General features: G+C 38.6%; 1 protein-coding gene across 2 annotated transcripts in view; it reads right to left on the reverse strand.

The window, feature by feature from the left end:
* Window positions 1-8,183: 8,183 nt before the first annotated feature.
* Window positions 8,184-25,826, reverse strand: part of LOC139696104 (beta-1,4-glucuronyltransferase 1) — a 140,097-nt gene continuing 122,454 nt past the window's right edge. For both annotated transcript variants that reach the window (XM_071594707.1, XM_071594715.1), the window contains exons 4-5: window positions 16,570-16,815; window positions 8,184-11,388 (exon numbers count right to left, since the gene is read on the reverse strand). In XM_071594707.1, coding sequence (XP_071450808.1) covers window positions 16,618-16,815 — 198 coding nt within the window. In that variant the 3' untranslated portion in view covers window positions 8,184-11,388; window positions 16,570-16,617. The remainder of the gene's footprint in view (window positions 11,389-16,569; window positions 16,816-25,826) is intronic.

A 25,826-nucleotide genomic window follows, 5' to 3' on the forward strand; every position in this document is an offset into this window, starting at 1 on the left:
ATTTGTTAATACTCATTAATACCAAAGGTAAGCTCTGCAAACTTTGATAAAATGCCGAGAAAGAGGTTAAATTCATTGTGATAAATTGAAAAGCAAATATTTCTCAGGCTGATGAGTATAAATGAAGTAGATGTGGTTCAATGCATTAACCGAGATACAGATTTTTAAGTAATAAAGAATTATAAGTATGGAGTACATCTCTAGTATGTTCGTCATGCCGTGTTGTATGCAAGCGGTAAAAAATGTTTGGTACATACTCTATTGTGCTTGATTCAATCAAGAGAGGGGTCAAATACAACTTTAGATTATTTGAATCTCACATTTAAATCACTCAAAGGTTACAGACAAACTAGGCCATGACATTAATATAATTCTAGTATATTGCTCGAATCTTCGTTTTTTTTCTCGGTTTATCAGCACCTTCACTACCGACAGAAAAGTGATGCTTCGGAAGAAATAAAGTGAAATAAAATATGAAAAATCCTTATCAATTGCCATGAAAATATTTATTAGAAAGTCTTAAGGTAATTAGCCCGCTTCGATTGGCCCGCAAACAGAGCCAATCGATTTTACTGAAAAGAAATGCACTGCGCTTCAGTTTTTAGCAGGAATTCCGCCAGTACAACATTTTCTAGACGCGTCGCTTCGTTCTCTTGCTCGCCAGGAAAACTTTTGCCCGGTTCCTGATTGTTTGCGGACCGATCAATAATCGCCCGGACGTATTTACTGAGTTAAAAAGAGCGATGTCGCTATTTTATTAAGTGTCGTTAAATGGCTCGTGAATTGCAAAAAAATGCTACCGTCGCTACTTATTTTAAATGCTATGAAATGGCATTATTAATGGCAATGAGGTTACTCCCGTCCCGTGAGCGAAGACTTAAGCAAGGAACAACTTTCTCTTTCGATCCCGCTCCGGTCGCGGATCGGTAGAAAAGTCAATGCGCATCTTGTTGAAGGAAAAGATCAATCATTTCTCCACTCATGGCCCAAATAAACGTCTTGATTAAAAATGCCATTAATCTAACTTCTAAAACGTGGTGTGAACATCGCTTCTCCGATCCCTGGATCTGGAGTTCTTTCTTTTCTATCCCTGCAGTAGCAGAGACTCCAACAGTATTAATGGAATCTGAATCTTCTGGCCAGGGAAGTCTTCTACTTGTCTCAGGCATTGAAATCGTGTTCAATAATGACTATTACTAGTTGACTCCATACTTAGCCATGTTTTTTGTAGAAATTAAATTCTTCTGCTCTAAGCATCCTGAAATCCGTCCAGGAAAAATTACTCAGCAACTTTGTTGGGGCGTGTGAGGCGCCGTAATCAGAAGTAGTAATTCGGATAGATATCTCAGCTCATATTAACCCCTACGGCAAGTGAAACCCACACATAAAGGTAGCGGAGTTAAGCTTCTTTTTTTCCTGGCCGCGGTCACGCAATGGACCAAGGCGAAACTCTGCAGCTTATGAGGGAATTAAGCCTAACAGAGTAGGATTAGTTCGTATTCGGCACAATTCCCACCGTCCCAGTGTTGTCCGAAATGGCGCACGCTCGTCCCTAGTGGTGCCTGTGCAGTGGATCGTGTGGACAACGCCCTCTGGTGCGTTTCCATGACGCCGTCCGTTCACCATCAGTGGCGTTGTAAGCAGTGGCATGGCTCGACTCCAGAGCAGCAAAGAAGCGGGGCCTGGAGGTGGATTACCCCTCCTTGGGGCGGTAGGGGAGGATTTTGACACTGGGGGAGATCGATCAAAACCAAAGAATTCTATCTCCTCCTCTCAATATCTCTAAAACTGTATTTTCATTCAAAAACTTAAAGAGTTTGGAAGAAAATGAAAGTTGGTTGGAGGCAGAACAGACTTAACTGCAACATATCATTAAGGAATACATTCCTTGTCAATTACTGGTCCAGGAATGACTTCAAGATCCACTCTCAACTGAATAAATTAAATTAGCATTCAATGTATATTTTTTGTGCTAGTACTTGCCAAAGAGGCTAAACATGTCTACATTTGAATGTGGCGATATTTTAAATTAATGTGAAATCTAAGCAAGACCTGGTCATCATTTAGGGATCAATAAATATTTTATCAAGGATACTATGGAAATTTTACTTCCTTATGACTCGATGCTGAATAGTAGCTGGTTTTCAGTTTGCTGGAATTCACATGATTTTTTCAGGATTCTATGTAACAGATAAATTCTGCAAGGCGAATTAAATTAGTGGCATAAGATATTTTTCCAAAATGTTCATCTGGATGTGCAATTTAGTCTTTAGATAATATTGGCAGCAGACTATAATTTACATAAACACATTATTGTATATTATTATTATTATTATTATTATTACTACCTTGATCAAAAATTTCCCGGAATTTATTCAGAAAATTAAAAATACAAGTTTATTCATCTAAATCTATATTGTCCCCTTAAAAGTAATCCCCATCGACTGCAACACACTTATGCCAGCGCTTGATCCAATCCTCGAAACATTTTTTATATTCGGTTTTCGGTATGTCCATCAGTGCTTCCTGCGATTTTTCCATTACTTCCTCTCGGCTGCTAAAACGCGTTCCCCGTAATGGTTTTTTAACTCGATTGAACAGAAAGAAGTCACAGGGAGCCAAATCAGGTGAATTCGGTGGCTGTTGGATGGTATTTGTTGCATTTTTCGTCAAAAAATTACGAATAATGATAGCACTGTGCGACGGTGCGTTATCATGGTGCAAAATCCACGAGTTTTCTGCCCACATTTCTGGTCTCTTTCGGCGAATTGCTTCACGCAAACGTCTCATAACGCCCAAATAATACTCTTTGTTTACTGTCTGGCCTTCTGGCAAAAATTCATGATGCACTACACCGTTGTAATCCATGAAAACCGTCAGCATTGCCTTCTTTTTTGACTGAAAACGACGTGGTTTTTTTGGTCTCGGCTCATTTGGTGAACGCCATTCACTTGCCTGATGTCTGGATTGCGTGTCGTACTCATAAACCCACGTCTCGTCTCCAGTAATGATCCTTTTGATGAATGTGGGATCGGATTCAGCCTCGCAAATCATGTCTTTTGCGACGTCAACACGGTCTCTTTTTTGCATGAAATTGAGGTCTTTTTGCTGCTACACGACGGAAACCCAAATCATTAACCACAATGTCTTGGGCGGATCCATAGGCAATGTTCAAGTCCTCCGCTATTTCTCTGATGGTTAATTTGCGGTTATTGACCAACATTTCTTTTACTTTATCAATTTTTTCACCGACTTTCGATGTCGATGGTCTGCCACTGCGTTCATCATCTTCGATTGACTCACGACCACTTCTGAACCGCTCGTGCCACTGGTAAACGACCGTTTTTTTTTAGAGAATCGTTGCCGAAACACTTTTCCAACATTTCCAACGTCCGTGCGCCACTAAATCCGTTTTTTACGCAAAATTTAATACAAGTTCGTTGTTGCAAATTTAAATCCATTTCTGCAATTGTAAAAAATCGCCAACACACACAGAGATAGATGTACTCTTGGCTACGTAACTTTTGCAAATGTCAAGTTATGACACTAAGATTTAAAGGGAATATCAACAACAGATGTACCAATTTAACAAAAAAAAACAGAACTCAAATCGGAACGATGGGAGCGCCACACGGTGGTTATTCCGGGAACTTTTTGATCAAGGTAGTATATTGCATTTATATACAACACTGTATGTCGGCAGAAAAATGATAGTAGCCAGTATTTTACCCTGCTTTATAAATTTTTAAACCGGAATATAGGATAGTGGATAAAGTTTCAAATTTATAGTTACAGAAATATTATGAAAAAATTTATTTTGTAAAATTCCAAACCATTAAGTTTAGAATTGGTGACATTCTTCAAAAAAGCGATGCAAAACTACTATCAATATATTTTTACATAGTTGTACGTAATACATCCATAAAACTAGGTAAAGAAGTGGATCAACATGAAAATTCTTCTTTTACGAAGACAACTTATACTCCAAATATGCCAGTTTATTTTTCGTTCAATAAAGAAAGAGAATGAACAAGGTATATACTCGTAAAATTCTTTATTATACAAATGAGAAATTCTGAAAGCAGCTAATAATTTATTCATATAAACTGTAATTTCACATGTAAAATCTTCCAAAATTCACCAAATAAATAAACTTGACCTCAGAAAAACAATATGATGGGTCCCTAGATGAGATGAGTGAGAAACAACATCACCTGGAATAGAAAAAAGATATTATGAAAAATATCAGCCCATGCGCATATTAACAAAAACTATTTTGGTTCCGCTAAGAAAGAACAATAACCTTCTTCCTTTTCATTAATTTTAATGCTTTTTCTATAGCACTGGCAAATATTCCTGGTCCTAAGCTTTGAACATCAAATTCCTTTTTTCTATTCAAACTTACTGAAGTAATATTCTCGCCATACAGTCAATTCCATGACAAATATATTCTTACCATTAAGTCAGAAACTCTTTTGCTCCCATTACAATTTTACTTCCTTCCCAATGGACCTTGATGTGTCGAAAGTGCACTTTGATGACCCCAAGACCTGTGCTGTGATTGTGCCCACTCTGGTATGGTCACCCATGGCCAAAGAGTACATAAAAGCCAGATGAAAGGTAAAGGTAGTCCTCACAGAATTCTATTCCTAAGTGAAGTGGCAGCAAAAGCATCAGATCCCAGGGTGATGGCCATTTGAGTGACCCTAAAAATACAACCGTGGAAGCTAATGGTAAACCACCACAACTATTTATCCCAAGGAAATATGATGGCCACATTAGTTAAATTGAACCTCAGCAGACTCGGGCCATTGGGCTGACCATTTGGCCTGGCAGTGGGAGTTCTTTGGTTGGCCCTCCAACAACATAACCCTTGCCATCAACAGCAGCAGCACACAAGAAATTAAAGAAGAAAACTGAACCAGTTAGAACAGGGGCTTGGAATGTTAGGAATACAGGACTGTGACCCTGGTCAAGGTAAATGATTTTTACATCCTAAAAATGTTGCATTATAATGCACATTTAGCAGATGACTTCGATAAAAGTTACTGCTACAGCATCTCCAGCAGTTTCTTGGAATTTAACCTGATTTCAACACAACTTTGGGCATTGGTATAGGTTTAATACACGTAGGGATTTAGAGACATATGAGTTATATTATGGTTAGGCACAGATTAAGGAATAGAACTGTTCGTTTGCATAGTGATTGATTCAGAGCATAATTTAGCGTTAATGAAGTGTAATGCCAGATTTAAGAGACTAAATCAGGGAAGACGTATGAGGAAATGGAATGGTGAAGGATTAAATATAGCAAAAAGAAAGGAGTACCAGTATGCAGAAGGAAAAATAGCCATGAGGGCCAGGGATGAGTACAATAGAAGAAAGATTTTTAAAGAAACAGCTATTTGGAAAAGAACAAGGAAACTATGGTTTACAAATGAGATGATTAGAAAGATACAAGATAGAAGTAAATGGAGACTGTAAAAATAGCTTCAAATAAAAGAAAACAATAGGTGAGAAACAAATATGGTGGAAGAGATTGGAATGATATGGAAAGCGTACACAGTAAAGGTTAAACTGGTAAGCTTCACTGGAATGCAAAGGCTCAATCAGGAAGTAAGAAGGTGTAATCTGTGCACATTATCAAAGATAAGCAAGGAAAATTACTAACTGAATTGGGAAAGATTCAAGGGAGATGAAAATAAAGTGAAAAAGGATGTTATTACAGCAAGACATATCTATTAGGCAAAGATAATGGACCAGCAAGCTAAGATACTGAGAGAGTATGTGATGTTACATAGGATACAACTTATGTTCAAGCATACTTGATGGGGAGATAGAAAAAGCATCAAAGGGAATTGAAAACAAATACCATAAATTCTATGGGATGGATGACATCTACATGGAACTATTTAAGAGTTTAGGAGAGTGTGTGGAGGGAAAAAAGTGTCCTAGATGTAAGTTTGAGTTCAGGAAAAAGAGACTCACGGATGCTGCCATAAATGTAAAAAGGTCCCAAACAGGGAGGAACAAAGAGTACAATTGGGATGTCTTTTTTTGTTTCACAGATATTGTGAAAGCATTTCATAGAGTGTATCAGGTGGTACTAATGAATAAACTGCAGAAAATTAAAGTAGATTGGAGGGACAGGAGACTTATCACACCCTGCACATATCTCAGACTGCTCAGGTGAGAGTTGGGACGGACAGTGCTTGGAAGAGAGATAAGACAGGATTGCCCATTCTCACCGGTGCTTTTCAACATATATGTCGAGGAAACGATTATAGAGGTGTGGGAAGAACTGGATATAGGAATTAAAATCCTTGCTGCCGTCATAAAATCAGTATGATCAAGCTTTAGTCAGGCAAGGGGTTATAAGTCTTGCTGAGGACATTGGAAAGGCAGTGCTGATACGTATGGGATGAAAAAAAATTTAAACAAAACAAAGGCTATGGGGTTTTCAAGAAAGTGAAAGGCTAATTTAAATTTTAACCCCTCAAGCCAGTATAGGCATTTAAATGCTTGAGCCCCACTCGCGGTATTTAATTTTTCTAAAATATCTCCCTCATGCAGCAAAAATAATTTATAACTTATTAGACATTTATTCTAAAATTAAAAATAAAATTTACCTAATGTTAAAATGCTTATTCTATTTAGTAAAAATTTTACTCACGGTATATTTTATATTTTCACTTTTTTATTTGCCTCCGGTAAACGTTCAGTATTGTGTGATATAATTTGAAACAATCCTCTAAATATAGGCATGCATTGCAGTCTGGGCACCAGTACACTGTATCCCTCCTCTTACCTTATCCCTCCCTCTTGGAAGCCATTATGGGGTTTAATATTTAAGGTTTTTTACTTCTCTTTCTCAAGAAAGAAATCTAACAAATGAGACTATAGATGGTGGTGAGGCCTTTTGCCCTCGCAACTGTCATGACAAAACAGACAGAAAGAATGATACACAAATGGTTCCAGGGAAATCAGATAGAGAAATCATATCAAGCAATAAAGACTAACAGAACCTGAGGACAAAGCAGTCATGCAAAGAACTCGCTTATCTTAATGAGGGACTTGATAGATTTAATTTCCTAATAGAGTGCCTTTTCATGTGGCCAAAACAGAAAGATCAGCAAGACTAATTATCTATGAGGCCTAGGGCAACCACATTCATTAAAAAAATTTGATGGAGCTGCAGAAAAAAAATCAAAACCAAGGGAGCGGATCAGGGCATTCGGCGTAATTAAAATAGGAGTCCATGAAATAGAACAGGCGGAAGCTTACCTTTCTTGTCAGTGTTTTCAACCAAAATGGTCAAATTAGTAGGGACATAAGGAGAAGTATTGTTTTAGGCAAAGAAGCTTTTGTAAGGAGGAGCAGGGATGAGGGCAGGGATGTTCAGTAAGAATAAAAATAGAGGCTCGTTAAAGCTTTAATATGGAACATGGTTATGTACAGTGTGGAAACATGGTCATGGTCAAAACAGGATTATAGGTGTACATTGGAAGCTTTTGAGATTATGTGGGTGTGGAGCAGAATGGAAAAGGTGAAGTGGACGGCAATGAAAACAAAGGGGGAAGTGCTAGTCATATGGTGAAAGGGGAGGAGAGATGAATGTTGGGAGAAATCAAAAAGAGAGGCAGGAAAGATGGATGCAGAGCATTTTAAATGGCAATGGGATATTGAGGACAGGGATAGAGGGAAGAGCATTGAGCATGATAGGAAGGGATAAGGATATAGTTTGACAGAATGGAGGAAATATTTAGGGGTCATTGAAGAAAGGTTTATTGTAATGTTGGATGTCAGACTCTGTTTTGTTAGAAGGCAAAGAAATTTATTTTTGCTCAGTCCGCATCCATTCAAAGCCTACCTTAAAAGGTAGACTACCAATTAATTGACCATTTCTTCAGAAATTGATTCAAAAGGAAATTTCTGCACAGAATTGTGAAATAGATATCATATCTGGCATCATTGTTCTTTGTTTTCCAATGACACCTGCGTTATAATGTTGATGGAAGTTTGCTTTGGCCATTGAAGAGTAAATATTCCCCCCGGCCAATCACAGTGATGCAAGCTAACATGAGAGAAACATTGGCAACGAGATGGTGGCCACACCTTTGCTGCAGAGAGAGGGACTAATAAAGCAATTAACGTAGATTTTATCACCAGATAAAGTATATAAATGTATTATAAAAGACTAATTGTTCTTTATTTATAATCAAATATATCCCATGCAATTACATAGCATGATAAAATAATGTCATACAATCAAGAATAAAATGGCACAACTCATACATTGCAAAGAGCACATGGCTGAAAATGTCACTCATCATTTAAAAGTTTCACTTGATCCCATTTTTTGTAATTCTAGAAATGACATATTTAACTAAAAATTGCCTCTTAATATCCAAAAGAACCTAAATGCAACCATCTAATGCAAAATATATGTTCCAATCACTTTTTGGGATTCCAACAATAATTTACGTATCATTTTATGCCATATACATATATGGTCTCAGGAAAGGAAAAAAAAACCCTTACATGCTCAGCGAAGATAACACATACATGTAAGGACATATTCACCGGGGCTTTTGATGGAAAAATAAATTATGTAACTTAAAAATGATAGGGTAAAAACACTGAAGAAAATACACACACATACAAGTCAGACTTACCATTTTTCAACAAAATCGACTATTGAACCAAAGAGATATGGCAAGGAAATATGATATGAACCATGCAGGAAACATTGTACTGACATGTGTGGTAGATGATATCATGAATAATCCTAATTTTTTCTCATTTTTCTAGTGAGCAAAAAATAAAATGATAAAGGGTCCATTCAGCTATATTTTAGCATGAATTAAGTGAGTGGAATAAGAATATGTGGGCAGGTTGTATAGCAGCAATTAACATACAACTAGTCCACCTTATCTTATTCCCATTTGGTCACACAATGAGTATCACTCACCAAGTGATTGAATGTTAAAGCCACTCACTTCCACTCACAGTTACCACAAATTAGTTGGCTCCTTTCATCCAGTCTGGTACTATTGTTCCCTTATTTACAGTGTTTACATCGAATTTATGTACTACATTTAATCTAATTACATGTCAGTTCAATTATTCAACACACATTGGTTATCATAAGCTACAGTGAAATCTGGGTTCTGCACAATTCTTGGGACAGGAAAAAGTAATACAGATAAAATCATATATATATTTCAGATGGGGCAAAGAGATGCATGATTGCAAGTGCACTAGACTGATCAGAAACTCCCTTGGTACGTTACTCAAAAACCTCCTTAGATATGTCCACGTCATATGACTTGGTAAAAAACATTAAAATTATTACATAAATTTCATATAAATAGAGTAGCCAGCTCATGGGATTGGCTCAAGAAAATGGGAGATGTGGAAGTGAAATTTTCACAAGCTTAGAGACAGGTTCTTCATCTTTCTCAAATGCATCCAAATCAGACATCACATAAGAAAGACATATGTTAAGATTACATGAAACCGAGATACATGTCACATTCAGAAATGCATCAGCAAATTTCAAAGATGGGGGATTCTCAATCTTTTTAGATAGGTCCACTAGAATACAGGAAAGATGCAAATAGAATAAAAGATAAATTAATACAAGAGAATTATGCATGTCCCAGGTTTTACTATCATGAAATATTAATTATAAGCCATATTTTACATTCAACCTATAACTCATCTTTATGATGTACCATTTATTCAACATTGTAAAATAGATTTGCCTAATAAAGGGCTATCTTATAAAATAATAAAATTGAAATGGTCAAAGACCAATCAAAATGACCTACTGATTTATTCTATCAGCAAATCAAGTATCATTCCCACAAAAAAACTGATATGTTTAACTCTCCTGCAATATGTATCTGTAATCACAAACTCTATCAAGGAAAACTTTATCAATGTATTAAGAGCACTTATATCCAGACTTTATAGAGCATCAGCAACCAAAGCACTGTTGCCAAACCCATTTAAAATCAGTTTGGTCAATGCCTGGTTCGGGAAAAAGGATTGTTCATGGCACAGCTAAGTACAAGACTATTTGTAACACTCATTACATACATACTTATGAAAAATAGCTTTCTATTTCTGTATAATGAACTGCAGAGATATTAGTTTCAGTTTTCAGAAATGTATGTTGGAAGTGTTTAAACAAATGAACTTCCAGCAAATATTTCATCCAAATTCTTCCGTCTGCATAACAGCCAGCTCATAGCTACCGGTGAAAAAATAATATTCAATCTCTATTTTCCTCACACGGAATTTGAACACTATCCTTTGCCTTCATTTGCCTGCTGTACTTCTTCATTCAAGTTTTTTACGAGATCGGACCACTGGCATATGGTGAAAAATCAGAAGTAGCATGCTTTTGTAGCAGTATTCTTAAAATTTCAGAAAGGAATGGATTAATTGCTTTAGAGAGAGATGATGTAATGCAGGAAAATGAAGTTGAAGGAAAGACAATTAATTAAAAAAACAAAGCATTGAATAATTATCACACCATCCGCCAATGTATCCCACAGACTACTTATCTGACGCTAGCACAAAAATGAAAAAAAAAGCTATTATTATTTATTTTTGGAATCGAAAATAACTAAATTTTTCATGTTTGCACGAAAATAGAAAAAATAAAAATACATATGTACACAACATCTCACCTCATTAGAATGTTAATCAAATGAAAAGTATTTGAATCAATGAAGTATTGTGAAACACAAGGCATTATCTCAGCACTCAACTGATCGCTCTCAACGAGGAAAGATCAGGGCAAAATAGTATCACAGCATGTGAGGAATATACACAATAGCTTAATGAAATCTCAATAACTCATTTAGGGATTTTCACCACCATACTTCTTCTTAAACACAACTCAAAAACCACTAAGGGACCCAAACACTTCACTCTCTTAATTTCTCTCCAGGCTCTTCTTCATCTGTCCTTACTTGGCTTGGTGGAAATGAACGAGCAAATGGGAGATAAGGTTCACCAAAGAAACCATCACTTAGCTTGTAGAACTCTGTCATCTGCAAAATATATATAACCATACAACATGCAATACGATGAATAAAAAATTATTCGTCATATCCTTTACTGTCCACTACATGATATAAAAACTTTAATAAAGCTGGTCAAAATTTATATCATAACCAGTTATGAACATTGTTTTCCACAACTGTCAACTCTCTTTGTGATTCATGAAACATCACCCACTAAAAAAACAATGCACCTGAGGAGTAAGGCTAATGTAGAAACAAATGCTGGCATCACCTAAGATTTTTCTTCAGTCTCTTTAATATGTTCAATTTCACAAACAGCCGACTGGTGTTTCATCATAGGAATCTGCATCTGAAAAACATATATTTATTCTTTTAGTGACCACAGGAGTGACATCCTTTCCAATAACAATTACAGAGTAAACTAATGAGATTTCCTTATAATTCAAGGCCATGAAGGAAAAATCAAAAGTGGCAATTAGCATTCTCACAGGATGAGTGTCATTTTGCAGCGAAACATATCAAGTTTTGAACAGTAAATAGAAAATATCCCAAAGTTTTTCTTTTTCATTTATTAAAATGAACTTCCACAAAGTTGAGGCTGAAACTATTGAGAAAATATCCCTTCTAATTTTAATAATACATAATCCTTATGGGTCATGGTAGTCCAGGTGTTAGACTACTGACAGGAGGGCCTGGGTTCAATTCCAGGGCATGCCTCTCTAGGTACCCTTAGCTCTACCCAAGCTATGTGATTTTTTGGGTAGCAAGTCCTCCCAAGAGTCCATAACCGGCACAAGGAAAGGAACTGGCCCCTTACCCTGATGTGTGAATTTCACATGCCGGTGGGTTTAGCACTGGGTCCTAGTACTACCATCACCTACCAAGCTGACCTTTGGGTTGATTACTGTGTTTATGGTTCTGATTTACATAGTCCTCATAAATTTGTGTGTGTATAAATGTTTGATACAATTGAGGAAAATGAGGGATTCCTGGAAATGTAATCTTTAGCATTGAGTTAACATGTCATGCCAGCATTACGGCAGATAAGCTAGGTATGCAAGGTAAGGTACTCACAACTCCATAATCTGGGGCAGAAAAACACATGGGATTGCCTAGAGGATGCTCATGATAGCCCAAAGGTCATGTCTTTTGTGCTGTTGGCAAATTAAAATTGGATTGTACCTTCTTTTTAACAGAGAATATCATAAATGGTATCAAGTTCCTGAAACGTTTTTCTCATTTCAGAGTTAAATGATATCAAGAAAAAGACTATTTCACTTCCAGCTAGAAATACTGGCACACATGAGTCCAAGATTTGCCCTATGTCCATTTCCCAGGTGGGTGGATTGGCAGAACAAGTCTAATAAATAACCGATCGTTGCACTTTTCCACTTGGTAAAATTTTTATTTTACGACCAAATTTGGATGTATGTACATGCTTCGATAACTAACTCCAAGTGAATGAGTTTATTACCTGATGATGATGTAACACATCAAAACCCAGTCGTAAAATAAAAATTTTATCAAGTGTAAAAGTGCTACAGTAAGTTATTCATTATGTTCGACTTCCACCACACCACTCCTTAGGTTACTCAATTTAGTACATGCCTAATTGTATAAGCACTTCATTCTTTTAATTTGATGCAGGCTGATTTCTTCCCTAAATGTTTCATTGCAGAAAATGTGTTTCTTCCACATTTGCCTTCTAATAATAATAAACTCAAAAATGAATCACCTTCAAATTTCTGATGCTACTCTGAATATTCTGAAGCAAACATCTTGTGAAAAACTTCAAATGTTTCGCTACAGAATGACATCTCAACTAACTCTTAATGCCCTGTATAAATTTCTAAGTGCCCATGAAGTCGTTGAACCATTTTTCAATAACTCTGAGGTAGATATGTACACATGACCCTTTTGTCTTGTCTCAAAATATATTTTTGAGAGGTTTAAATTATCACATAACCAACTTACTACAGAGCAAAAATTCTATGGCTAAGTATTAATATGAAAGATAGGCTTTTGATGATCCCTAAAAATTATTACATATAACATAATGCATGTACTTCCTCCACCCTAAAAAAGTATTTGATTTGGAGGGAGGCTAAGAAGGAGAAACAATGAATAATATTCAATTCTGCTGTAGGGTCCATTAACTCTTGTTATTAGTTATATTCTACAAATCACAGGTGGGTTTTCAATGGGCTGAGGTTTCCACATTTGTTAACAGACTCAGGAGTAGATATGTAATTCCAGCATTCTCAAATCTTCATTGATATGAAAGCTAAATTGCCATGTAAATACATGTATGCATGCATGTATACAGAGTGCGGCGCTTAAATCCGGACAGGCACGCGTTTCCTCCAATGAGATTTCCTCGCCGGGTTAGCGAAACCTTCCCCAGACTTCTCCGAAGCATAGTACTTAGCCACAATATCGTAAACAGTTGATCTGGGGTACCAGAAGAATCGAACTATCTCGAAATATAACGCCCAGCGCGAACACTTTCGTTAATAGCGGCTCTCCGCACTTGTACATAACATCTCGGCCATTTTCAGGTTATGACTGTATACTAGATGCCTATAGCTTTCAAGACCGCCAATCATGACCTCCAGAGGAAATACGATATGGCGGGTAATTCAAATTGAAATTTGTCCTGATTTAAGGGCCGCACCCTTTATATATAGTATGTATTTTATTCAAAGAGAATACTTTAATACATTAATTCCTATATGCATTATTTTTTGGCAAAATAATATTTAGACCCAAAATATCTCTACTAGAATGAAAGAATATCCTGTTTGGCAAGCTAAAATTAAATAAGTGTATATAATATTGGTGGCAAACATCACAATAAAATATAAAAAAAGCATAAACACAGTAATGAACCCGAAGGTCGGTTTGGTAGGTGATGGTAGAGTTCACCCAGTACTAAGCCCTATTTGGCGTGTGAAATTCACACATCAGGATAGGGGGGCCAGTTCCTTTCCCTGTGCCGGTTATGGTTTCCCAAGAAGATCTGGTACCTGAAAAGTCACATAGCTTAGGTGGAACTGCAAGTGCCCACAGAGGCTTGCCAGGGATTTGAACCCGGGCCCCTCCGGTCAGTAGCCCAATGCTCTACCCCCTGGACTACCACGACCCACATAATAACATAAAATATAAGCAACAATAAAATTAAATGGCCCAAGTTTAGATGTTTTTCATCAAAACACCCTCCTAATGTAAGCACCTAATGTATATCGCAAATGTATGCATACCCTTTTGATGACATAGAAGGCTACTGAGCCCCTCATGTTCAAATTTGCCATGTCACAAGCTCTGACTGTTCCATTCAGAAAAGAGTCGAAGCCCAACGAAAATTAATCTTCTACTTGCCAATCACTGTTTTCACTTAGTGCCAATTTTGATATTCATAGAAAAAGCCATCGCTACTTTCTGCATGGCAGGAATATTCAGCAAAAAAGGCTAACAGCTCCACTGAAGGATCACACAGAAAGCACAATGACATTCATCTTCATCTAATTTGATGATACATTTATCATATTACATGAAGAAGACTGAAGCCAAATCAGTCATCATTCAGTAAATGGCTTTGTTACCAGCTACTTTGTAGCTAACTATTATTATTATGATTTTGAAAAGAACCATAAACATTGATTCTTATGAGTATATTCAAAATCTATGTCAACATAGTTAACTCAAGAAGATGTAATAGCCCATTAGGATCTAAATTCTCTCATATTGCATCACAGACATGCAGCGTTTCAGCTAAAACCCCAACAGCTTTGAATCCACAATTTGGGAAAGCCCAACACAATACCACTGCCTACAGGACTCGCATAAAAAGGATTTGCCAGGGTAATCTCATTACAAAATGCCACAAAAACTCTTTTAAACAGGCTTCTCACATTCAATATCCAATGTCTATTCTTACAAGCACCCAAATACTGCTGTGGATTGATAAGAACGGCAAAAGGTAATGTAGGAGGATGTACAACTTAAAAACATAGAATTTGCTTATGACGGCATTGCACAAATTTGCCTGTTTGCCCAAACCCATGCCTCACACAACTTTCCCTATGATCCACACCATTATTGGGCACTTAATTCATCCCAGGAACGAAACTTCACATGCTGGACACATAGTCAATTAAAAGTGGTCACCCAATTTATCATGGAAAAATTAATTTTTGATTTTAGAATTGCATCAGCGGCAGCCTTTGCTAATTGAAACATGCCCAGTGTGCTTATGGTATCAATGGAGATGTGTGACCATGTGGAGATAAATACTCCATACTGGAATTTTGTTTCGCCTGAACAAATCGTCAGCCGATGCCTGAGCAATGCTATATTTGGGAGGCTAATCTGATCTTCCCTTCACCACTAGGAGAGTTTTTGGAATGTTCAAAAGATCAATGTCAAAGGAAGATGAACCGAAAACCCTGTTTCCTGCTCTTATGGAAGAAAAACATGTATGCTGATGTTGTAATTGTGGGAGAAAAGATCGTCGAATAACATCAGGTGGTGAAAACTATTGGAAATTTCATTGGGTGCAACCCTCGCGCTGATGAAAGAAAAAAATGCCAATGAAGCGTACCCAGATGGATCATGCCGAAAACAACAGAATGTTTTTACTTTAAGACAATGTTTTTGTGTCACAAAACGATGAGGAGTTTCTTTCAAAGGATATCACATTAAATGAAGCCCGGCTACATCTTTTGACCCTGGTTGCAGAATGCAAAGGTCTGTGTGAAGTCTCCGGCATCAGCAGCCCTAAATGAAGTCAAAATGGAGATTGCAATTGAGAAATTTATGGCCACATCACCTTTCGATACTCATGGAATGAAGTATCTGCATATTGTATCAGTGCTCATAAACTTAAATGGAGGATACTATAGGGAAGTGATGCATATTCTCAAAGCCCATATCAATCATGAAAGAGCACATTTCAAAAGAACAGGCTGGATGCTGAAATAAAATAATGCACAGCCAAACATTACAAGTGTTATTGTCGATTATCTCAAAAAGATCAATGTAATTTGTGTTCTCCATCCTCCTACATGCCCCATTTGACATTTTCCTGTGCCTCAATGCAAAGAAACACTCATGGAAAATGCTTTTCATCATCAGAAGCAGTGCTAAAGGTAGCCAAAGTGATTTTGAAGAACCTATCAACAAATAAAGACATCCAGCACCTTTGCAAACACTATAATAAAACATGGGACTTGTACATTGAATCCAATGAGGGTTACTATGGGGAAAACTTTGGAGGATGAGTGAAGGCATGCTTTCAAAAAGAAATATAATCACTTTTTTATTGAATAGCCCTTACGCACATAGCATGTTGCATTTTGCATCTGGTGAGGCCAGGAAGCTCAATACAAATTGTGAAAACACACTGCTCATCAATGACAGGGTGCACTGGTCACTCCTTATGCTTGGCAATGGCCTGAAACTCTATAACGATTGGGAAGGTTGTACTTACAGTTGGAAAGATTGGCATCTACGAGAGATTCAATTCTCTTACCATTCTGACAACAGCGAGTGAACATCAGTTTCACTGGACGGCAAGAGCTCAAACAATGCAGCCCTTTCTGGTCCCATAGAGCACCTTCAACTCTGGCTCGATAACTTTCTTAATCAATGAATTAGTTTTTGAAGCCATGGCCAACCTCTTGGGATCCTTCTTGTAAGTCTTGATCCCTGGGCGGTGGACTAAGAAGGCATTGTCCAATATTCGAAATTCATAGTCTAAGGCACACAAAGCGTATCCCTGAAAGAGAAGGACCAGAGTTATACACACTTTAAATTAAGTGCAATTTACCAATACCACACAAGTACGAGGGTCATCCGGAAAGTAGTACCCGTTCGTGAAATAAAGACACAAAAGTAAATATTAACAAACATAAAAAATTTTATTTGAAAGAGGATACTTTAAACTACTTCTCAACATAATCTCCAAGCAAATTAAGGCATTTGTCATAACGTGTGACAAGTTTCTGTATTCCTGCTGCATAGTCCTTCGCCGCCAGCTCATTGAGATACGCGAGGGACCCATCTTGCACAAATTTTTGCATAATGCAGATGGTGTTTAACAATTTCATGAACAATTGTTCGAGAAACATTGGGAAAATGCTCACAGATGTCATCAATTGTGACGCGCCGATCGTTCCTCACGAATTCGTCAACTGAGCTCACCAGTTGGTCTGTAATGACAGACGGTCTCCCCGAACGCTCATCGTCGTGTGTGTTCCCCCTCCCCATGTTGAAGTTGCGACACCACCGCCGAACAGACGACTCGTCCATTACATTGTCTCCATACACCTCCTTTAATTGGCGATGAATATCACATGGGCGAACGTTTCTTGCATTGAGGAATTTAATCACTGCCCTCACTTCACAACTGGCGGCGTTCTCAATTTTTTTAAACATTGTAAACAATCACAGAAACAACACAGGCAATGCTAGCGTCACGAAACTTGGCTCAGAGAAGGCAGACAAGCCACTGAAGCTATCTGACCTCGTCCAGCGGCTACTCGCGTCGTCAGCACTTCATGCGGCACGAACGGGTACTACTTTCCGGATGACCCTCGTACAATTGAGATAACTAGGCAATTGCCGCAGAGGGCAAGCAATCACAGTTGTTCACACCTGGACAATCAAGTAGAACAATTAATACTTTCTGACACATGTTAAAAGCTAGATAGAGGTCTTTATTTAGGCGAAATTGAGACCTAATGGTCCCTTTTTCCATTTAACTCATTGTCGTGTACAAATTATATAGGGCATAAATTTAAAATTACATGCATATATACACATACGAGGTCTGTTCAAAAAGTATCGCGAATTTAGAATTTCCGCTGGTTATGTATCCTTGATTTTTGAATTTTTGGAGCGTTATTTATGGTAATTATGTCTCTCCCTTATGCCGAAAAGTTCGGCCATTTTGAATGTTCAGTTAATTTTTGACAGCTATTTTTCTTGGACGTGATTTGGCTTGTCTTCGATTTTTGGCTGTTTCAAAAAATGGATAAAAGAACCTATATCAAATTTTGTATGAAAAACGAAATTAAGTGCGCGAACGCAATTCGAATGTTGAATGTGGCATATGGAGACGCTACCTTGGACCAAAGAGACATTTATCGGTGGCACAAAATGTTCTCAGAGAGCCGAGAAGATGTGAACGACGAAGAGCGTGGCGGATACCCGAGCACGTCAACAACAGACGAAAACATTGATGAAGTGAAGAAAATAGGCCAATCGTCGAATCTCCGTTAGAGAAGTTTCTGAGGACTCAAACATATTGATTGGCTCGTGCCATTCGATTTTAACCAATGATTTGGGCATGACACGGGTCGCTGCGAAATTCGTACCAAAATTTCTCAATTTCGACCAGAAACAGCAACGCATTAACACTGCTAATGAGGTGTTGAACACTGTCCGCGACGACCCAAATTTGCTCATAGTTGGTGCGAATCATGGGTTTAAGGTTATGGCGTGTAAACCAAAGCTCATTCATCCCAAAGGAAGCTGCAGCACGAGCCAAGACGGGAAAAAGTTCGCTACGCCAAGTTCGGTCGAATGTGAAAGTTTTGCTTACAGTTTTCTTCAATTGCAGGGTCGTGGTGCATCATGAGTTCTTACCACAGGGTAGAACGCTAAATAAGGAATATAACCTGCAAGTTATGCGCGAAGCAATCCGCTGCAAACGCCCGGATTTGTGGAAGGACAAAAATTGGCTTTTGCACCACGACAACGCCCCTGCTCACACATCGTTACTTGTATTCCCCAGATCTGACCCCCAGTGACTTCTCCCCGCTCCCGAAACTGAAGAGGTCAATGAAAGGACAACGCTACACTACAAATGACTAGATCGAAGGAGTTGAACAAGATCACAAAAAATGATTTTTTGAAGTGCTTCGACGATTGGAAAAAACGTTGGCACAAGTGTATAATGTGTAATGGGGATTACTTTGAAGGGGAAAAAATAAATATTCATGAATAAATTAATAATTTTTGAATAAACACAAAAGTCGTGATACTTTTTGAACCGACCTCGTATATACATATAGGCATATATAAATTCATTATGCACAGATTTGCGCATTGAAAAGAAAAGGAATACATATATATATATATATATATATATATATATATATATATATATATATATATATATATATATATATATATATGTGTAGGATACCCCCATACATACACACATATTCAAATTAAATGGCAGTGAGTAAAGAGAACAATAAAATAAGGAAAGCCTAAGCAAAGATTGAGGTTTGTGGGAAGAGCTAAGGAGAGCGTCCAGATGGGTCAGTCAAAGGGAATAATGCTTGATTCAATTCGGGAGTTGCTAAAGCAGAAAGGCAAATATTACCATTTACCTTCGGGTGTGACGTAAAACTCTGATATCCCCATGTCATATAATTTTCTATGCATCTGGTGCTTTCTTGACAAATCCTCAAGGTGAAACATCTCAGGTTTGTAACCGGGTCGATTTCTTCACTTCCTGCTCGGAAATTTCAATTCACAACTTGCCCGGCATCCTCATTTATACGGGAATAATCAATCCAACGGTGGATTACCTCTGGATCCGCGACGATTATGTGGAGGCAAGTTGCAAAATGAAAGGCCAGAGGGGAAAATGAAGAAATCGACCCGGATGCAAACCTGAGAGGTTTTAATAAGTAGATACATGGTCAAAAGTCAATCTAATTGAAATTTAATCATTACATCCAAAATTTGGTCAATTATTTTAAGAGTGAATCACAGTGGTACTGTAAATTTAAGTGACACTTAATTTTATTCATCATTTTCGCATTCATTTTATTTTATAATTTTGTAAACTTCCACTTTTTTCAAGCCAAAACTTACTATATATATATATATATATATATATATATATATATATATATATATATATATATATTCATGGGAGTGTATCCATGTATATGTATATATATATACATATATATATATATAATTTTATGAAAATATTCAGATAATTCTAAACTTTCAATTTGACAATTGTCATGGAAACAGCCAGACAACCTGATGATATTTTGTCTTACACTTCCGAATATATTACATTTGCTCGTTCATGATGTTATCCTATAGCGGGAGAGTTTGATAGGCTGAAACAAATAATTGTTTCACGTGGTACAAAATTTCCTGCTCAAAGATACAAGACCTTCTGCCAGGATGCAAAATGTTTGCACCGAGTTTCATTCGAGTTTTTTCCAGCTTGTCTGCCGCAATACGAGGGAAACATTCCGAGAACCTCCAGGTGAGATTACAATAGTTTAGAGTAACGAGTAACTGCTCCTAATACGTAAACACCTCAAGCTGCCTAGCGTGATACTCTTCGGAAGCATTTGAATCATCCCTCCCACCTCATCCAGGCTAATTAAATCGACACACGATGCTACTTAAGCTCCGCAAAACGAAACTCGCGTGAAGAAGACCAGAGCCTCTGCCGGAAGGAGAGTGAATAAGTGAAACACGATCCACGCAAGGCCGCCAGCGGCCGTATTGCGTATTCATGACTCACAGACCACACGAGGAGACTCGAAAGGAAGGCTCGAGTCTTGTGAGCAGTCAATGTGGAAATTATTGAAACCGATCGAACTTCCCATTAGGTAAGCAAGGAGTTGCAAGGTACATTTACGAACGGAGCAAGATTTCTGCGTGCCTTCGAACGATGTCTTTTCTCATTGCGTCTGACGTAACTCCTCAGTAAACTTGACCTAACTCTTTAGTCACCTAATGGGAAGTATTTCGATCTCCTTAAAAACAGTTCTCCCATGCCAGTTCCAACATTATCTTTAAAGGTCTTTTAAATGTACGACACTACATATATCGACGTTCATCATGCGTAGCGTTTTTATTTTTAAACTTTGGAAGAGGTCGAAATGGCGGAAATTGAAGAGTTGTAAGCGGTTTCACAAAGGTAATTGGCACCCAGCGGTTTTGCTATACATCGACGATATTCTTGCGTAACGTTTTTATTTTTTAACTTTGGAAGAGGTCGAAATGGCGGAAATTGAAGATGAGTAAGCGGTTTCACAAAGGGAATTGGCACCCAGCGGTTTTTCGCATCGCGCGTTAAATTGGTGCCTTTGAAGAAAGCGCGGAATAATGAAAACGTGGCGAAGGAGCAGTGGTGCTGCTGGTGCTGCCTCGAGTGCATCCCGATGATGCACTGCTTCAGTCACACTGAACCCCGAAAGGGCGAGAGAGTTCAGGGCCCGGATGCAGTTCAACTCACACCTCAAGCACAGCGAACCTTCTTGGGAGAGATTATTTTCCACAATGCACACAAAATTTGCCGCTTTTGAAAACCACTCCCCAGAAAACTAATTCGAGAGGAGATTTCAGAATGACACCACCTACGTAATGCATTGATAAACGCGAACCTGAATCAATGTGTCACGACTCCTCTCATTACGAAGCGACACGTGCACTGCCGCCGCGTCCGAAGTGGCCTCTGCGCCACGGGGGGTGCGCAACAAAGAACCAACAATCCTTCCACTCCTCCCGCTACAATCGACTACCAACCGAACAGTTACTATTTTATTACCTTCTGAATTTATTACGCTAAGTGCATTGTAAAGTGGGTAAGGCGGGAACCCACTCGTGTCCGCAAATTCCTATGAATGTCCACACCCTGCCGATTCAACCTATTCTTTCCCGGCACTCAACGAAGGTTGGATCAATTTTTCGCACGTCAGGCAACGCACTGACTGAATAGGCACGGCGGGTGTAATTCGTAGAGTTTCGTCCCATTGTCAACCCGCGCTCCACCCCGCTCCCCCAGGGAGACTCTTCCGAAGAGACATTCGGTAAGTGAACCCCTGGATGGGAAAGAGGAGAAGGCCCCAAAGATCCCTCTTTCACATTTCCGTTGGCTGAAAAGACCAAGATGGCTTAATTCATTCCGCGAGGCCCGGGAGTCCTCGAGGGCGGTCGCAAACGCGACCCACGTCATCTCCGTCACCACGCAGTCCTCCGGAAGCATCCGAAAGAGAGGCGGAGCCCGTGCCTTCGGTGACTTTCAGCCGAGTGAAATTCCCACCGGGAGTCCTGAGCGAGGTTTCCTTGGCGCCTCTAATCTACATACCACATTACGAGTCTACCAAAAACGGTCCGAAATACAGGGGAACCTCATAATACGAGCATAATCCGTTCCGCGATCTTTCTCGTAAAGAGATACACTCGTTTAGTAAAACAACTTTTGCCATGCCGAAAAAAATAATTACGCATTATGTTTATTCATAGAAAATCATGCACAACATTGTTTAGCATCGTGGATTACGTTCACATTTTGTTCCATCTGTTGTGAATGAAGCAACCGGGAATACGAAATCGATTTGTAGAAAACAAAAAGGAATCGAAATAAATTTTTAATTATTTATGATATGTATCTAATTTATTTTTAATAGAAAGCTTTCTGGAGACATTTGTTTCCGCCGACGCTTCAAAATTTGGTAAAAATGTGACTCAGAATGATCTTTAAATAAATTTATGGCGTGCATCGGCACTGCCTTAATTAGGGCGATGCCTCATTCACACAATGGTACGATGTGAAAGTTTCCCGTGACCTCTACATCTCATTTAGGCTGCTGTTTTGGACTTTTTACACTTCTTGAAGGCTCGTGGAGTTTGTGAATAGCAAACAAGCTGGGGTTCGATTTGCAAATCGTCCTTTGCATTTGTGCAAAATGGCCGTGGTTGACGGTCTTTCGTTGCCTTGAGGTCGGGCTCTTCTACTGCCATGTGCGCAAGCATACAAGGTTTGCTTCGGCATCTTATTCCCTAAGAGAACCGTCTCATCACAATTAAAAACATTTTATGGCCAGTAACCCTCAGAATGGAAGCGCTTTTTGAATTCACCGGTGAAATTCTCGGCTGCCTTTGATTCAGAGTTTGCTGATTCACCATGTCTCACAACGCCGTGGGTGATAGTTCTTCTCGTTAACTTCTCGAACCACGCACGGCTCCTCTTGTATACTCATTCGGCCTTTGATGTTGCGGACGTCTTATTAACGAGGTCGGCCAATTACTCTTTCCCCTTCTCACAATTTATATTCTCGCTAATGGTGTCGCACTGCAATTGCTTTTCGTTCATGCATATTAGAAGAAACTCTTCAGCATCGTTGATAATACTAGATACTCGTGCGCAGATACTCTTGTCACTCTATTTGAAGCATCTATCTCCTTAAATCTTGTAGAAAAAGGCCAATCTTTGATGTTGACCGATTGTTGATCTGCGCTCTGGATCAGCCATGCTCACACCCTTGTCCCCGGTTTTCAATGCTTTTTATCTTTCATTTCTACTGTTCTTTTATTCTCTCATTGCTTTCTTCTTATGGATTTTTATTTGGGGTCAATTTTAAAATTACGCACAAAATATTGATAAACTTTGCACACGAAAATCATAAAAATTACGACCTAGGTTTCTTTACAGCGTAACACCTGAAGATGTTCCTTTGAAACTAAACCTATTTCGTGTTAAAACTTTTATATGTGTAAAAGCCAAGTGTCTTCTATCATCATGAAGTATTTCCACCGCGTTACGCCCGAAAACTGTGTTATATATCGGTTCGATTATGCACTCGAACAAAATTAATCAGACGAAATAAGGTACTAGCATGTAAGGACATTCAATAACAGGATATGTTCAAAACATGCAGGAAAGATTTATAGAGATGGGTCTATTTAAAATTCATACGCGGTAAAGAGGAAATATCAGCACTACCAATGTCAATAATCCCCTTCGCGCCAGCAATCATGTCTTATTTTAATATCAAATCGTTCGAGGAAAAACGCCATTTTATACCTATATCCGTTCCACTATCCATCTCCCTGTTTTCCCTTAAGTTATCTCATCTACAACAGTAAATCGGGACCTGTAATATACCTTTTAAAATCTTCAGATAAGTGACCTGCTACAAATGCGCGCAGTAAATTTACTCTCTATTTAAACCTACGGTCAACTAGGGGATCCAATTACAATTAATCAAATAGTGTCGTGACAGTGCTACCTTGTTCATATCAACTTTTCACAAACCTAACTGTTCTACGTTGCACTCAATCTAGTTCCAAAACTAAGCATACTTCACGAGGATCCCATATACCCACAGCATACTCTAAGGGACGCATACGCTGTAAGCCCGACTGCCGAGGAGGACTTCCAAGGGTAAATGCACTCTAAACAGTGCATGAAAATAAGAAGATGGAATAAGAGGGAATAGCAACGAATGGAGAGTACCTACTTTGAAGGAGACTAAATCGATTGAGAATAAATTTTGCAAAATTAAGTTTGTATGGCCTCAGTTCGCGGTTTTATTGGACAGAGTAGTACTTGCATACACACAGCATACTCTAACTGACGTAAAATAATAAAGCTCTTTAACACTCTCATTACATTTCCCAAGTATCCCTCATACGAATCCTAGATTTCTATTTGCTATTCCGCAAATAGCACGTATGTGTTTTCGCCATGACCTATCCATACTTACCGTAGCACCCATATAGTTTACCGACTCTTTGTTTGTCATGCTGGTTTACCTTACGGTGTGAGTGTTTCCGAGTGAAATACCCTTCCTCCAAAAATTCATCAAAACTTATTTTTTTTTTAAATTTAACTCTGGCTCCCATGTCTCGCTCCCACTCCCACCACTTGCATCCTTTCCCTGAATTAACTCTCGATGTCAGACTCACATGGAAGAAAATTATCGACGAAAACGAAAAAAATAGACCGAGCGAAACGAAATAAAGTTCATTAAGTGGAAATTGATACGTGCTACATGACTTGCACACGAAGTTATCAGGAGGCAGAGGTTACTGATATGGTAAATCGCCTCAAATAATGTAACAGCGAATGTTAACATGACAGCACAACTCCTTCACTCTTCGATCGAATGCATCAGTTTATTTGTAGTGCCTTTAAGACTACCTCACATGGCCTGGTACAGTTCGAAGCCTGCCATAGTCCGAGGCGGAAGGGGCCTTCCCCCTTCGCATGTTTACCCTCCCGATGGACATCACGAATTTTATTTTCCAAACGATCGCCCGCTTCGTATAGCACGGACAACACCATCGCATAAAACATATTCTGTGCGTGGTTTGTTTTGTAAACAGGCGAGTGGGGGTGATGAAGAGTGGTAGAAGGAGCCACCAACCCCTCCCCCTCGGTGGCGGGAACACGGGCGGAGGGGAGGCAACTAGGGGAGAAAAATAATTATTTCCGAACGAGTGCATATAAATCCTGGGAGTTGTATTTTTGAGTCTTTTTCACCTCTGCCGCAGTCGACGAAAAATATCCGAAGCAAAACAATACTTTTTAAAATCTCGTCTCAGTCGTACTACATTTAGACTTAACCAACACATCAGGATACTTCAGCGCACGTCCACTTGTCGCCACATACTCCATGCTATTCTGTCATCTACTTCTACATAAATACCCCGCGATCCAATAAAAAGGGGTGTGGCAGGGGGTGCAAGCGCCATGTGGGATGGGTAAGGAATGAGGGAGGAAGGGTGTTTAAATAGTTAGGAAAAGGGAGAAAAGACACTAAAAAAAACCGAAAAGAGGTGCAAATACTGGCGGAAAACTCAGTACCGAACAAGTATTGATTACAACGACGTGTTCTCTGGAATACGAAAAAAGTGGGAATAAAAATGAACCACAACCACTTGTAGGATAGACCTCAAACATACCACGACATGTCATGCTGAACTGGAAAGTAAGGAGGGAGAATAGTTTCTTAT

Source organism: Hetaerina americana, unplaced genomic scaffold (genome assembly GCF_022747635.1).
Source record: "Hetaerina americana unplaced genomic scaffold, ioHetAmer1.1.p SCAF_1, whole genome shotgun sequence".
NCBI classification, from domain to species: Eukaryota; Metazoa; Arthropoda; class Insecta; order Odonata; family Calopterygidae; genus Hetaerina; species Hetaerina americana.